The sequence below is a fragment of the Heterodontus francisci genome, chromosome 10, assembly GCF_036365525.1.
Source record: "Heterodontus francisci isolate sHetFra1 chromosome 10, sHetFra1.hap1, whole genome shotgun sequence".
NCBI classification, from domain to species: domain Eukaryota; kingdom Metazoa; phylum Chordata; class Chondrichthyes; order Heterodontiformes; family Heterodontidae; genus Heterodontus; species Heterodontus francisci.
In genome coordinates, this window is record NC_090380.1 from 24502914 (window position 1) to 24519448 (window position 16535).

A 16535-nucleotide genomic window follows, 5' to 3' on the forward strand; every position below is an offset into this window, starting at 1 on the left:
CACCTTCCTTTTCATGTAGCTGTCGAATTCACTTTTGAATGCTTTAATTGAATATGCCTCCTCCGCACTCTCAGGTAGTGCATTCCAGACCTTAACCACTCGCTGCATGAGAAAGTTTTTCCTCATGTCACTTTTGCTTCTCTTAACAAATACTTTAAATCTGTGCCCTCTCGTTCTCGATCCTTTCACGAGAGGGAACAGTTTCTCTTTATCTACTCTGTCCAGACCCCTCATGATTTTGAATACCTCCATCAAATTACCTCTCAGCCATCTCTTCTCCAAGGAAAACAGTCCTAACTTCTCCAATCTATCTTCATAACTGAAATTCCTCATCCCTGGAAACATTTACATGAATCTTTTTCTGTACTCTCTCCAATGCCCTCACGTCTTTCCTAAAGTGCAGCGTCGGACCTGAACACAATACTCCAGCTGAGGCTGAACTAATGTCTTATATAGGTTCAACATACATTCCTTGCTCTTGTACTCTATGCCCCTATTTACAAAGGCCAGGATACTGTATGCTTGATTAACTGCTCTCTCAACCTGTCCTGCGACCTTTAATGATTTATGCATATATACACCTAGGTCCCTCTGCTTTGCACCCCATTTAGAAATGGACCCTTTATTTTATATTGTCTCTCCATGTTCTTACTACCAAAATGAATCACTTCGTGATTTTCTGCATTGAACTTCATCTGCCACTTGTCTGCCCATTCCACCAACTTGTCTACGTCCTTTTGGAGATCTACACTATGCTCCTCACAGTTCACAATGCTTCCAAGTTTCATATCATCTGCAAACTTTAAAATTGTACCCTGTGCACCAAGGTCTAGGCCATTAATATATACCAGGAAAAGCAAGGGTCCCAACACTGATCCTTGGGGAACTCCACTTACAAACCTTCCTCCAGCCTGAAAAATATCCATTAACCACTACTCTTCGTTTCCTATCACTCAGCCAATTTCATATCCATGTTGCTACTGTCCCTTTTATTCCATGAGCTATAACCTTGCTCACAAGTCTGTTGTGCGGCACTGTATCAAATGCCTTTTGAAAGTCCATGTACACCACATCCACAGCATTGCCCTCTGCAACTCTCTCTCTTATCTCCTCAAAAAAACCCCAGCACATTAGTTAAACATGATTTTCCCTTAAGAAATCCATGCTGGCTTTCTTTAATTAATCTGCATTTGTCCATGTGACTATTAATTTTGTCCTGAATTATTCTTTCTAGAGGTTTTCCCACCAATGAAGTTAAACTGACTGGCCTGTAGTTGCTGGGCTTACCTTTACACCCTTTTTTGAACAAGGGTGTAACGTTTGCAATTCTCCAATCCTCTGGCACCACCCCAGAGTCCAAGGAAGACTGAAAAATTATGGCCAATATCGCCTCCGCAATTTGCACCCTGACTTCCCTCAGTATCTTTGGATGCATCTCATCCGGTCCTGGTGTCTTATCCAGTTTAGGTACAAACAGCCTATCTAATATACCCTCTTTATCAATTTTAATCCCTTCTACTGTCTGAATTCCCTCCTCTTTCACCATTGCCTTAGCTTCATCTTCTTCCTTAGTAAAGGTAGATGCAAAGTATTCATTTAATACCTCAGCTATGCCCACTGCCTCCATCTAGGGGATTTGAGGAAAACTTTTTTCAGCCAGAGGGTGGTTGGAATCTGGAACGTACTGCCTGAAGAGGTGGAAGAGGTGGTAGAGGCAGGGACCCCCACAACATTGAAGAAGTATTTGGATGAGCACTTGAAATGCCATAGCATACAAGGCTACGGGCCAAGTGCTGGAAAATGGGATTAGAATAGGTAGGTGCTTGATGGCTGGCACAGACACGATGGGCCGAAGGGCCTGTTTCTGTGCTGTGTAATTCTATGACTGTATGTGTAAATCCCCTTTATGGTCCCTAATTGACCCAACTCCTTTTATCACCATTTTACTATTCATATGCCTATAGAAAACTTTGGGATTTCCTTTAATGTTAGATGCAACTAAAGGTAGGAAAAATATTTCATCTGTAACAAGCAGGCAAATTACTATTTTGAAACAGCAACTCCCACAAGATGAACTAAGCAAGTTGCTCAAACCATTTTTTCAAGCTACATTTAGCCACCACTGTTTTTTTAACAGGTCAGTGTTCGCAGCTAAATATAACGGCTTTTATGCAACTAATGCATTAAAAAAAAGGAAAATCTGTAATTTTCCCCATAAAATTGGTCATTGAATGTCAAAGATGTTTGCAAGAACCTCTCCTACTAAAGGCCTGGCTCTCAGTCTGGGACATGAGTTCTGTTTTAGTCCTAAGGGTTGGAAATTTTACCTAGGCATTCAGCTCTGGAAATTGTAGCTCTACTTGACCCATTCTGTGAAGGTAATGCATCATGGAAGTTCTAGTTTACATCCTGTTGCTGTGGAACCTTAATAATCAGAGCACAGTGATGACTTGTATCACATGACAAGTTGGAAGAAGGTTTGTAGATGTGAACATGGAAAAATGGCAGGAATAGAAATTAATTTAGTTAGTATTTTTATGTACAACGTAAGCCATTATAAATGGAAATTCTGAGCTAAATGTTTTGCTTAGTATGAGGCTATTTTCATGTGCCTGGGCTGTGGATTTTTCTGAGGCATTTTGATGCTGAGTTGAGGCATTGTGGCTAGAGTCAGTTAGACGGAGAGCGTGGCAAATAGTCATGCTTCAAGTGAGACTTTGCAGTGGAAACCCTTTCCTGGTGTAGTGCAATTTTTTAAGCACTAGATTCCAACTTTTTCTTATTCATGTTAATTCAAATGATTGGTTATTTTTTAGCACAAAAGCTTCGACTTCTTAGTAGGCTACATTCAGCTGTTTTTACATTTGATATTGTCATGCTCGAAAGGAACATTGATGAAATAAATGTCAACTGTTGAACTAAACCACTAGAAAATGGGCACATATGTACCACAGACAAAATGGAGTAGAGGTCAGGTGACCTCTCCTGTACTGTCAATAAACATTCGTCTGTTGAGGATGAAACTTGTTAACCTCGTCTGAAGTAGCTCCAGGGAGAATCCATTGAAATTGAAAGGAGCACATTACATATTGATGATTCCTATCTACAGGAATGAACTAACAAAGGTTCTCTAGACAGACTGATTCTACAGCCCAAACCAAAATGCATAGATGTGAAGTAGCACCATTGTAACAGAATGGTCCCCATCCAGATGCCAACAGATAGCAATGGTTTCCATATCCTGAACCATTGTGTGATCACACCAGGGGAGAGGGCCCTTTGTCATCTGACGGACTCATTTGTGATGGATATTTAACCTTAAAAAGTAGCTTTTTGAAGAGGGAGTGGAAGACCAGAGAAAGCCAGTTCCAGCCAGAGGCTGTGAAAGCCCTGCTGAATAACAACTTGAACAACGACTGTAGCAGAGAAAATTGCAAGGTGACTTTGAGTCTCTCCATCTTAGAAAGTAAACCAGATTTACACCACCAACTTTCGGCTAGGTTTCAACCACACAAGACTATAACACTTCAGCAACTTCAAGTCAAGCAACATTCAGACCTGCAACACAGTTATAAAATTTCCTCTTGAAAGAAACTCTCAGGGTTCTTGAGCAATGGACTCTTGTACAGTAATTTGGACTATAATTGCATCCTATCCTTTTCTTTCCATCGATTTATTCTTGTGCATGCGTGTGGATGTGGTTGCTACCATTTTGGGAATTGTTTAAAAATAGTTACCATTTTTTTTAAACCTATGAGAAAACCTGTCGTTTGTCTGTTTATTTGACCCTAAACTACTAAGGGACTAACAGTCCATTTTTTTTTTAAACAGTTGGAAGGTGAAAAGTGGAAGCCACACACCACTTACCACACCTGTACGCAATATTATATACTTATTGTTTGCATTGAACAGGCTTTCTTGTCTTTTATTCCCCCTCACATTGATTTTTCTTAAATGAAAATATATAGTGAAATATTATTAATAATGAGATTTGTAATTCTTCAGAGGTGACCAGACACTTGCTACAACTTTTTTAAGTTAGCCAGTGCAGTTTAAATTATCGTGAGTGGCTGCTGGGTGGAATTAGGAATGTTATTAAAAGATGTAATACTTGCTTACCTGACAATGCAATGTATCTTGCTTCATGGCCTACCATCTGTGTTAGACAAGCATTGAGGAAGATGGAAATTCCCAAGAGTAAGGGTGGTGAACTGGGTCCCCCTTGTGCATCTCTTTTAAGAGGTCAGTACATCAAACACTCCAATAATTTATATTTTGCAATTAACACCAGTGCAATGGCGTTGCTGGGATAAGCAGTAACGGGAGAGACGCCTACACTTGGCAAATTTTCTTTGATTCGTTCATTGGGTGTGAGCATCGCTGGCAAGGCCAGCATTTGTTGCCCATCCCTAGTTGTCCTTGCGAAGGAGGACGTGAGCCGCCTTCTTGAACTGCAGCAGTCCATGTGGTGTAGGTACATCCACAGTGCGGTTAAGGAGGGAGTTTTCGAACCAGCGACAGTGAGGAATGGCAATTATAGTTCCAAGTCACAATGGTGTGTAGCTTGGAGGGGAACTTGCAGGTGGTGGTATTCCCATGCATCTGCTGCCCTTGTTCTTCTAGGTGGTAGAGGTTGCGGGTTTGGAAGGTGCTGTCAAAGGAGGATTGGTGAGTTGCTGCATTGCATCTTGTAGATGGTACACACTGCTGGCACTGTGATGGTGATGGAGGGAGTGAATGTTGAAGGTGGTGGATGGGGTGCTGAGCTGCTTTGTTCTGGATGGTGTTGACTTCTTGAGTGTTGTTGGAGCTGCACTCATTCAGGCAAGTGGAGAGTATTCCATCACACTCCTGACTTGTCCCTTGTAGATGATGGACAGGCTTTGGGGAGTCAGGAGGTGAGTTACTCGTTGCAGAATTCCCAGCTTCTGACCTCCTCTTATAGCCACGGTATTTATATGGCTACTCCAGTTCAGTTTCTGGTCAATGGTAACCCTCAGGATGTTGATGAATTGAGTCGAGTGCAAAGTATTTTTGGAACCAATTTCCACTTTTGGGGGAGACCATAACTAGGGGCCATCAGTATAAATAGTTACTAATAAATCCAATAAAGAATTCAGGAGAAACCTCTTTATCCAAGGAGTAGTTAGAATGTGGAACTTGCTACCACAAAGACTAGTTGAGGTGAATAGCATAGATGCATTTAAGGGGAAGCGAGATAAACGCCTGAAGGAGAAAGGAATAGAAGGATATTAACAGGGTGGGAGAAGGCTTGTCTGGAGCATAAAAACAAGCACAGATCAATTGGGCTGAATGGCCTGTTTCTGTGCTGTACATTCTATGTAAAATGATGAAGACTGCCTTGGCTTTTGAATGGCACAGGCTGACTTTTCCCCCCCCCCCAGAGCACAGAACTCTGGATCTGCTTTCTAAGGCCAGAGGCAGGTTTGACAATAACGCAATGGGACTAAATTTTCGACTTGCCTCGGGTGTATACCTGGCAGTCTGCCCATTATAGAAACCACTCTGTGTTTACTTAGATTAATTTTAATGGAAATGAAAATCAGTTTCTAAAACGGGCAGCTAATCTGCGGTGGCAATGTTGCGCCCAATATGTTCATCCTGAGCCTTAATACATTGTTGGACTGGTAGCTTAGGGTTTCTATTAAATGAAACAAAAGCAAAATACTGCAGGTTCTGGAAATCTGAAATTAAAACAGAAAATGCTGGAAACACTCAGTAGGTCAGGCAGAGGAGGTTAAATATCACAAAGTAGCACAAGTTATTTACACATCCTGAATGCAATGAATAATAATTTGCAGCTTGAAATTAAGTAAATTATAATTGAATATTAGACAATCCCAATCAAATCCTCCTTACTTCTATTTTAGATTGATTTTATAGGGGGAATGTTATAATTTTGTACTCCCAGTATGGAGTTTTGCCCTCCTGGGGAGTACGTGCCCATATTCCTGATCTGCTATACAAGCTGGAAAAACTTGGTGCTGGGAGCACAAATTAGTAATATTCCTTGTATATGTTGCCAATGCATAGTGTATAAAATAATCATTACTGATCAGATAAGTACGTGCTTTTGATTTAACTATACTGATTGATTTTGCACTTCTTCATCTTGGTTTTATTATTACTTTAAAAAGGTCCCTTCTTTCTCTAGGTACTTGCTATTCTGGTAAATATATTTGGCGGCATCATGCGCTGCGATGTAATTGCTAAAGGTATAATTCTGGCAGTGGAGGACTTGGATTTGAAGATTCCAATAGTTGTGAGATTGCAAGGTGAGCATGGTGGTTTCCACGGATTCAACTGCAGAGAGGCACTTGCTTTTGCCCAGTTGCTTTCCACTTTATTTCTTTTCAACAAAGACAGCTGCACAGGTTGACCTCTTCATTGCTGCATCAATCAATGGCCACTATTAGAATTTCATAATGTAAATGCAGTTCTGACACATTTAACTTCAATCTTATTTGCCACCAACTTATTTATTTACTTGGCGAATGCAACTCCCCGGAGCCAAGTGATAGCCTCCTCATTAGTCTGCAGAGGGGACAGTCCTTGGTAATGTGCAGTATTGTTAGTGTCTCCCCATAAATGCATGAGGGGTTTGTACTGAGGTCCCAGCAGTGGAGGTTGGCTGCACATGGGCCCTGGCTTGTCTTGAAGCTGTTTAGCAAGGCCCACTCTCACAATGGTAGTTCAAAGTCTGTCATTCAACAGATGGGGTTTGTCACAAGGAACTTGTGACTTCCCACGTTTCCCATTCCTTGATCCAAATGATGTGTCCTGGTAGATCTTGCTCAGGAAGGTTGCTTCATATGGGGCATCGAGATGGAAGGCAGGCAGTAGGTGGATTGAACATGTCATTATGGAGTGGTAAGTGAGGTGCAGCACGGATGATTTCAACCAGCTTGTGGGTTTTTGTCAGTTGACAGATGTGTGAGGCAGTGATGCTTGGAGGACAGGAAACCAGGGGAGTGGTGTTGAGCAGAGGGTTCCAGTTATGATGCGCATTGCTGCATTCAGTTGAGTATCAACAAGATGTGTGTGTGATGACCAATGCCAGACGGTGCACAGTATCCTGCTGCTGAGTGTGATAGGGCAGGTCCTGAGGACCGAGGACAATGGATCAGTGTTCATGCCGCTCCCCCCATCAGTACCCAGGAACCCCTGGGGAAGCAAATGATCCTGTCAGACTGAATTCCAACAGAAAATTAAAGGACTCTGAAAGAGCCCCCTTGCGGAATCCCAGTCACCCCAGAACCACCAGTCTCAACATTGAGCAACCCTCTGGCTTTATGGCAGTAGGACATGCTCTCTGAATCTTACAAAGTAATCTTGATGGCCTATCGGCAGCCAAGTGACCACCCACTGTCTCACTGCCTTAGCCTTTGCTGGTTGTTGAGTGTAATGACTTGTTTGAAATTGGTGACTTTTCTGTCGACTGGAACCCTAAAAGCTAGTATTAGGAACAACAACTACTTGTATTTATATAGCGTCTGTAACATAATAAAGCATTCCAAGATGCTTCTTAGGAGCAATATAAAGCTAATTAGACACCGAACTGGATAACGCAATAGCAGATGGCTAAAAGCTCATTCAGAGATAGGTTTTATAAATTTGTTCTTGGGATGTGAGCATCACTGGCAAGGCCAACATTTATTGCCCATCCCTAAATACTGTTGAGAAGGTCATGGTAAGCCACATTCTTGGACTGCTGCAGTCCTTGTGTTGTAGTTACACCCACAATGCTGTTAGGGAGGGAGTTATAGGATTTTGACCCAAAGACAATAAAGGAGCAGCGATTATTGTTCAAGTCGGGATAGTATGCGACCTGGAGGTGGTGGCGATCCCAGGCATCTGCTGCCTTTGTAGGTGGTAGAGGTAGCGTGTTTGGAAGGTGCTGTTTAAGCAGCCTTGATGAGTTGCTGCAGTGCATCTTGTAGATAGGATCATAGAATAGTAACAGCACAGCCTGTCATCTGTGCCGGCTCTCTGCAAGAGCAACTCAACTGGTCCCACTTCCCCGCCTTTTCCCCATAGCTGTGCAGTTTTTTTTTTCTCAAGTTATCTAATTCCCTTTTGAAAGCCATGATTGAATCCAACTCCAACACGTCTTCAGGCAGTGTATTCCAGATCCGAACCACTCGCTGCATAAAAAGTTTTTCCTCATGTCATCTTTGGTTCTTTCGCATTCACCTTAAATTGGTGTCCTCTGGTTCTTTACTCTTCTGCCAACAGTTTCTCTCTCTCTCTATACTCTGTCTGGAACCCTCATGATTTTGAACAGCTCTACCAAATCTCCTTTCAACCTTTTCTTCTCTCAGGAGAATAGCCTCAGTTTCTCCAATCTATCCACAAAACTGAAGCACATCATCCCTGGAACCATTCTCGTAAATCTTTTCTGCACCCTGTCTAATGCCTTCACATCCTTCCTAAAGTCCGGTGTTCAGAATTACACACAGTCTTTCAGGTATGGCCAAACTAGTGTTTTATAAAGGTTCACCATAGCTTCCTTGCTTTTGTACTCAATGCATCTATAAAGCCCAGGATCCCATCTGCTGTATTAACCACTTTCTCAACCTTCTGTGTCATCTGCCAGATGTCCACCCATTCCACCAGCCTGTCTGTGTCCTCTTGAAGTTCGTCATTATCCTCCTCACAATTCACAGTACTTACAAATTTGGTGTCATCTGCAAATTTTGAAATTGTGCCCTGTGTTTCCAAGTCAAGGTCATTAACATAGATGAAGAAAAGCATTGGTCCTAAAATCAACCCCTGGAGAATGCCACAATATACCTTCCTCTAGTCCGAAAAACAACCATTCACCACTACTCTTTGGTTTCTGTCACTTAGCCAACTTCGTTTCCATACTGCCACTATCCTTTTTATTCCATTGGCTTTAACTTTACTGATAAGTGGCACTTTATCAAATGCCTTTTGGAAGTAGACGTACACTACATCAACTGCATTACCCTCAGCAATCTTCTGTCACCTCATTGAAAAACTCAATCAAGTTAGTCAAGGTGGTACACACTGCTACCACTGTGTGCTGGTGGTGGAGGGAGTAAATGTTTAAGGTGGTGGATAGGGTGCTGATCAAGAGGGCTGTTTTGTTTTCGATGCTGTTGAGCCTCTTGAGTGTTAATGGAGCTGCAATCATCCAGGCAAGTGGAAATTATGTCCTAGGTCCAATCATCTTCAGCTGCTTCATCAATGACCTTCCCTTCATCATAAAGTCAGAAGTGGGGATGTTTGCAGATGATTGCACAAAGTTCAGCACCATTCGCGACTCCTCCGATACTGAAGCAGCCCATGTCCGTATGTAGCAAGACCTGGACAACATCCAGGTTTGGGCTGATAAGTGGCAAGTAACATTTGTGCCACACAAGTGCCAGGCAATGACTATCTCAAACAAGGGAGAATCTAACCATCTCCCTTCAATAGCATTACCATCACTGAATCCCCCACTATCAACATCCTGGCGGTGGGGGTGCGGGGGGGGGTGGGTCACCATTGACCAGAAACTGAACTGGATCAGCCACATAAATGCTGTGGCTACAAGAGCAGGTCAGAGGCTGGGAACTCTGTAGCGAATAACTCACCTCCTGCCTCCCCAATGCCTATCCAACATCTACAAGGCACAAGCTAGGAGTGTGATGGAATACTCTCCACTTGCCTGGATGAGTACAGCTCCAACAACAATAAAGAAGCTAGACGCCATCCAGGACAAAGCAGCCTGCTTAATTGGCAACCCATCCACCACCTTCATCGTTCACTCCCTCCACCACCTGACGCACAGTGGCAGCAGTGTGCACCATGTACAAGATGCACCCACAGGCTCCTTTGACAGCACCTTCCAAACCCACAACCTCTATCACCTAGAAGGACAAGGGCACCACCACCTGCAAATTCCCCTCCAAGCCACACACCATCTTGACTTGGAACTATATTGCTGTTCTTTCACTGTTGCTGGGTCAAAATCCTGGAACTCCCTTCACCCACAAGGACTGCAGTGGTTCAAGAAGGTGGCTCACCACCACCTTCTCAAGGGCAATTAGAGATGGGCTATAAATGCTGGCCTAGCCATCGATGCCCATGTGCCATGAACGAATAATAAAAAAAAATCTCACTCCTGATTTGTGCCATATAGGTAGTGCACAGGCTTTGGGGAGTCAGAGGATTAGTTACTTGCTGCAGAATTTCCAGCCTCTGACCTGCTCTTGCCACTACAGTATTTATGTGGCTGGTACAGTTAAGTGTCTGGTCATGGTAACCCCCATGATGATGGTGGGAATTTGGCAATGGTAATGCCGTTGAATGTTGCAAAGATGGTTAGATTCTCTCTTGGAGATGGTCATTGCGTGGCACTTGTGTGGTGCGAATATCTCATTACTTGAAAGGTGCAAGACCAGGTAGGTTAGAGGAGAAAAGGGATTTTGGAGTGCAAATACACCAATCACTAAAAGTTGTCCCACAGATTAACAAGTCAACTTTTCAAAAAAAGCAAACCAAGCACTCCGCTTTATTTCTAGAGGGATAGAATTGAAGAGTAGGGACATTATGCTAAACCTGTTACCAAACCTTAGTTAGACCATACTTAGAGTACTGCTTGCAGCTCTGCTCACCATATTATAAAAAGGATATAGAGACACTAGAGAGGGTGTGGAGAAGATTTATATGCATGGGTATACCTATCAAGAAAGGATGAACAGGCTGGGTCTCTCTCTTTAAAAAAAAAAAAATGGCTGAGCAGTTAACTAATGAAGGTCTTTAAAATTATGAAAGGTTTTGATAGAAAGGATCCAGAAAGAATGTTTCCACTTGTGGGGAAGAGCTTAACTAGAGGCCATCAATATAAGATAGTCAGCAAGAAATCCAATAGAGAATGCAGAAGAAACTTCTTTACCTAAAGAGTGGTAAGAATTTGGAGCTTGCCACCACTGTGAGTGGTTGAAGCGAATAGTATAGATGCACTTAAGGGGCAGTTAGACAAGCTTATTAGTGAGAAGGGAACAGAGGACTACGATGATGGATTTAGATGAAAAAATATGGGAGAACACTTGAGTAGAGCATAAATGCCAATATGGACTGGTTGGGCCAAATGGCCTGTTTCTGTGCTATCTACCTTATGTAATGTAAGCCTGTGAACGTCACTTGCCACTTATCAGCCCAAGCCTGAATGTTGTTCAGGTCTTGCTGCATACAGGCGAGGACTGCTTCTGTACGTGAGGAGTTGCGAATGATACTAAACATTCCGCGAACATCCGCACTTCTGACGGAGGGAAGGACATTGATGATGCTGCTGAAGATGGTTCGGCCTAGAATACTACCATAAGGAACTCTTGCAGTGATGTCCCTGGGCTGAGATGATTGGCCTCCAACAACCGCAACCATCTTCCTTTGTGCTAGGTATTACTCCAACCAGTGGAGAGCTTTTTCCCTTAATTCTGATTGACTTTAATTTTGCTGAGGCTCCTTGATGCCACACTTAGTCAAATGCTGCCTTGATGTTAAGGGTAGTCACTCTCACCACCACTGAGTTTTACGAAGGTCTTGGAGGAAGAAAGAGAGGTAGAGAGTCAGAGGGGTTTAGTGAGGGAATTCCAGAGCTTCGGGCCTAGGCAGCTGAAGATGTGGCCACCAATGGTGGAGCAGGAAGTGGAGGTTCTAACCTGTCCCATGCTCTGAAAAATAATGTGCACCGGTTGCCTTTAAAATATTTTTTAAAACTGAGTCCCGTCTCTCCAGTTTTCCATAAAACAATTCTTGTGGTCGTGAAAGCTGGAAACGTTTAATTTGCATCAATGTGATTTCCAAAATCAGCAGGAACAGGCAGCATACATTAAGCATTCATTATGTAGCGTGACGTGATTGAGGGTGATGGGATGTCATAAAGCTTGCAGTGTGACAGCAGTCTGTATTGCAGCTTGTACATTCTTTAAAATTTGTTTTGCAAAAATATATTTGAATGTTCTGCTGGAAAAGTATTTTGCAGGCACATTTAATTTTTAAAAATATCTTCTGATATTCAGCACGTGCTTTTTTTCTTAAAAAGCAGTGAAGTGATTAAAAATCTTTCATCAATCTTGTACTGCAGAGCTTGTGTGTTTTGCAATTTTTAAAAATTCAACTGGACTTTTTCTCCCATCCGATAATCCTTATCAATCAAAAATTTGGAGTCTGGAAGATTTACTCCCATTGTTCCCCTTACTCTTCTCTACTTTTTCACATTAGTCCCATTGTTATTTCTGCATAATGTCAAATTGTAGTTTTACTGCCTTCTGTAAGTTTGAACCGTTTCCACTCCCTTCCTCCTCCCCAAAACAAGTGCAGAAGGCTTTGCTAGAAATTCATTTCCTAATGGGTCAAGGTGCACTTGCCCAACTCACCCATTTTCACTTCCTGTAAAAGTGCTGACTCGCTTGCAGTACAGTATCTTGTCCAAGTGACCGTTCTATTCTTCATATATGAGCCTACACAGTAAATGTCAACAGGTTAGTTGACTGACAGCTGACCCGAAACTACTATTCATTAAATGTCCATGTATAGGCACTTACAGCAGGGATTAATGATCAGTATCTGGAACTCTGTTCCTGCCCCAGACTGTCAAGATCCATTGTAGTTACCCCATCTTCCCAACTACTGCTCTGCCTGAGAATTGAATCAAGGGCTTTCTTGCTACTCTAGGCATTGCCTTTAGACCTCACCTCGTCAGATGGTTCTGGCTTCAAGTCCTGCACTAGAGACCTGAGCATAAAATCTAGGCTGGTACAGTGCAGTACTGAGTGAGTGCTTCATATGAGACATTAAACCAAGGCCCTGTCTTCACTGTTATGGATGTAAAAGATCCCATGGCAGCATTTCGAAGAAGAGCATGCAAGCTCTCCAAGGTGCCCTGATCAATATTTATCCCTTAGCCAATTTCCCTGTAAATCAGATTATCTGATCCTTATAATATTGCTGTTTGTGGGAGTTTACTGTGCACAAATTGGCTGCTGTGTATCCTGTGTTACAACAGTGACTACACTTCAAAAGTACTTTGCTTGTAAAGTGCTTTGGGATGTCTTGAGGTGGTGAAAGGCACTATATAAATGCAAGTCTTTCTTTCTTGGGAGAAGATCAGACATGTCTGCCAAATGTTCAGTGTCCATTATTTTTCACCCACAGGCTCTAAAGTTGATGATGCCAAAGCACTGATTGCTTCCAGCAGTCTCAAGATCCTGGGTTGTGATGACTTGGATGAAGCTGCTAAAATGGTAAGCAAGAGGACTGAAACCACCCTTGGGTTCCAAGCTCAATAATTAGTGGAATATCTCTGTTTTGGGATGAGATTCTTCTGAGAAACATCTTCCTGAGCTGGATGATATTTTAAGTTTTCAGTTTGCACACTGTTCCATTAAAATCAATATTAATATTACAGTAAAAAATACAGTAATTACAGCACTATTACAGCACACTTCTCCCCGTCTCAGCTCATCTGCTGAAACCTTCATTCTTGCCTTCATTACCTCTAGATTTGACTATTCCAACACACTCCTGGCTAGTCTCCCACATTCTACTCTCAGTAAATTGAGGTCATCCAAAACTCTGCTGCCCGTGTCTTAACTCACACCAAGTCCCATTCCTCTCTCACCTCTGTGCTTGCTGACTTACATTGGTTCCTGGTCAAGCAATGTCTTGATTTCAAAATTCTTATCCTTGTTTTCAAATCCGCTCTATGGCCTCACCCTGCCTATCTCTGCAACCTCTTCCAGCCTCACAACCCTCCGAGATATCTGCACCTCTCTAATTCTGGCCTCTTGTGTATCTCTGATTTTAATTGCTCCACCATTGGTGGCTGTGCCTTCAGTTGCCTAGGCCCTATCCCCCTTGCACCTCTCTGTCTCTCCACCTCACTTTTCTCCTTAAAACCTACCTTTTTGACCAAGCTTTTAGTCATCTGACCTAATATCACCTTTTGTGGTTCAGTGTCGTGTTGTATTTTATAATGCTCCTGTGAAGCATCTTGGAACATTTTAGTACTTTAATGGTTATACAAATATAAGTAGTTCTTGTTATCAAGACACTCATATGAGGGGAGCAGCTTTATTACTGTAATATTAACTATGTTTTATTGAAATGTTTGTGTTTAAACATTTAGAACATTTTCATTATATTTAGTGTGCCTAATTCTCACCCCTCCCTTCCCCCCCCCACCTCCACCATCGCCTCTCCTTTCCCATTTTCTCCATTCTTTTTTTCTTTTTAAAACTTAATTTTACTTTTTTTTTTGCTACACAATCTTCTTTCCTTCCTTTAAATAGCAAATGTTAAACAACTGGTTCTCATCTTCCATTTTGGAGGTGCAAATTTCTTTCCCCCAAGAATTGGGTTTTAATTGGGTTCTCGAGGCTGTTATTTTTTTTTAAGCCAATCAAAAGCCAGAGCAGTCATGATTGACATCATGTGACCCAGCCAATGTCAGTATTTTATTAAGCAAAAAGGCGCTTCCAACATTTGAATAAACTACCTAGCGGCACACTCTTTGGGTTTATTATTTGTTTGAGTACCGATTTCCATATGAGAATTGTTCTTTAAATTCAAGTTAATTTTGCCACTGTGGGTTTTTTTTTAGACTTCTCAACCTGGAAATACTTACTAGGTGGCCCATTCTACGTTTTTCTTTATTTGCAGGTTGTAAAGCTTTCAGAAATCGTGTCATTGGCAAAGGAGGCACAGGTGGATGTCAATTTCCAGCTGCCAATTTGAGACCTACATTAAAGAAATTAAATTGTTATGGTGTTCACAATTGTGGTATACTCTTAAAATTGTGTTTTGCCCTTTATTTCTCTTTGTGTAGGGACTTTATTATCCAAGTTGCATTATTGCACAAAAATGTAATGTTGACTTGTTAGCATGGCGTTCATGTTTTTGTTTCGAGTTGCATCTCCAAATATATAGAAGGAGGCAGGGATGAGATGTAATACCAATCAATTATTTAAGGTTTGTATGCATATTGAGTTGCTCTCCAAATCCCATAGGGCACTGATGTGTTCAGCTGATAGATCCTGAAGCACGTTGTATGATCGAACACCAAGTCTAAATTGGTCTGTTTTTCACAACCTGGCTTCCAACAAAGTACCATGTACTTTACTGTTTAAAGCATCACTATGTATGTCTCTGCACTCTTGTCTTTCTTGAAATGGACAGAATATTTTTGGGAATGCGTTTTATGCAATGGTTGTTAACTCATTAATTACTGCATTAGAATGGTCAACCCCCTCTAACCTTTGCACATTCCTCCACTGCAAAGCACATTTCAACACAAGTGGATTTATTATTGATAACCAAGTAACTTGGATGCTCCAGATCAATTTCCATGCAGCAATGCATTCAAACAAGTATGTTCAAAGATGTTTGCTGCTGTATTTTGTTTGACACTGTAAACTGCAGAACAAAAATGAGCCTACTAAAAGAAAAACGCACATTGAATTGTACCCTTGTGTATGTAGCAAGGCATTTCAGTCATATGTTTAAGCCTCATAGGCTAGAGTTGAAACATTTAAATATGCATTATTGGAACCTGGTTACTGTATTCAACAATAAAATATACTTCTGTGAGAACTTGATAGCTGGGTTTTTCAATGTGAATTATTGCTACCTTGTTCAGATTGAAAATGTATGAAAACTTGGTTGTATTTTGTGGCCAGACTAATTAACTCCACAGCTAAACTTTCTGCTGGATATATTGTAGTGACTTGAAGGTGTACAGAGTTTGTAGTGTACATACAGAGCAAATGTGTCACCACTTCTTAGGAGAGGTTGTACAACACGAGGCATTTTGTTGTGTTTTTATATTCTGAATTATGTCAACATCCTCCACCCTCCTTGAACTCATCTAAAACTGCTGCTCATTAACCTATCCCGCACAAAATTCTGTTCACTCATCACTGTGTCTTCACTGACCTATGTTGGATTGCAGTCCCCCAGTGTCTCAAATGTAAAATTTCCATCCTCATATTTATGTCTCCATGGCCTCGCCCTCCCCTATCTCTAGAACCTCTTTCAGGTGAAGGTTTCAAAGCATTAATGAATTGCAACAATAAAACTTTGATTACTACATAATTTCCAAAATTTTATACTGCATGACCAATGAGCGACTTTAGTTTTTGGATTTCAGTACACTAAAGATGCTATATAAATGCAAGTTGTTAATCTAGCAGATCTCTCCGTGCTATTCAGGTGACACAAAGGACACAGCCTTTTAAAACTACAGAGGTATCGTGCCACGTGGCTCACAATGTACTAATGAGTCAAAGTCCTTGGCCTGCTGGAGAAAAATAAAAACAAAATGAACTGTTTAACCCCCTACTTCTGCAATTTCCTGTTTGTCTTTTAGTCTTATTTTCCCTCGTTCCTCTCCCTGTGTGTATGACTCAAATACCATTCTCATTGTGTTCTTTTCTATTTGCTTCTGAATCTTTTTGTGCTCTTCAAAGTTTGTGTGTCTATTCTCGGTATCGCTCAAACCACATCGC

The 16535-nt window shown here is 41.7% G+C and overlaps 1 protein-coding gene across 3 annotated transcripts in view; it reads left to right on the forward strand.

Annotated features, from left to right (window-relative positions):
- The window catches only part of LOC137374349 (succinate--CoA ligase [ADP-forming] subunit beta, mitochondrial), a 112042-nt gene extending 96375 nt beyond the window's left edge, over positions 1-15667 (forward strand). The window contains exons 9-11 of one of the 3 annotated variants that reach the window (XM_068040280.1): positions 6176-6296; positions 13186-13274; positions 14692-15665. In XM_068040280.1, coding sequence (XP_067896381.1) covers positions 6176-6296; positions 13186-13274; positions 14692-14766 — 285 coding nt within the window. In that variant the 3' untranslated portion in view covers positions 14767-15665. Of the gene's footprint in view, positions 1-6175; positions 6297-13185; positions 13275-14691 lie in introns of all 3 variants that reach the window. The other 2 variants (XM_068040281.1, XR_010975791.1) reach the window with 2 other exon arrangements.
- Positions 15668-16535: the final 868 nt, after the last annotated feature.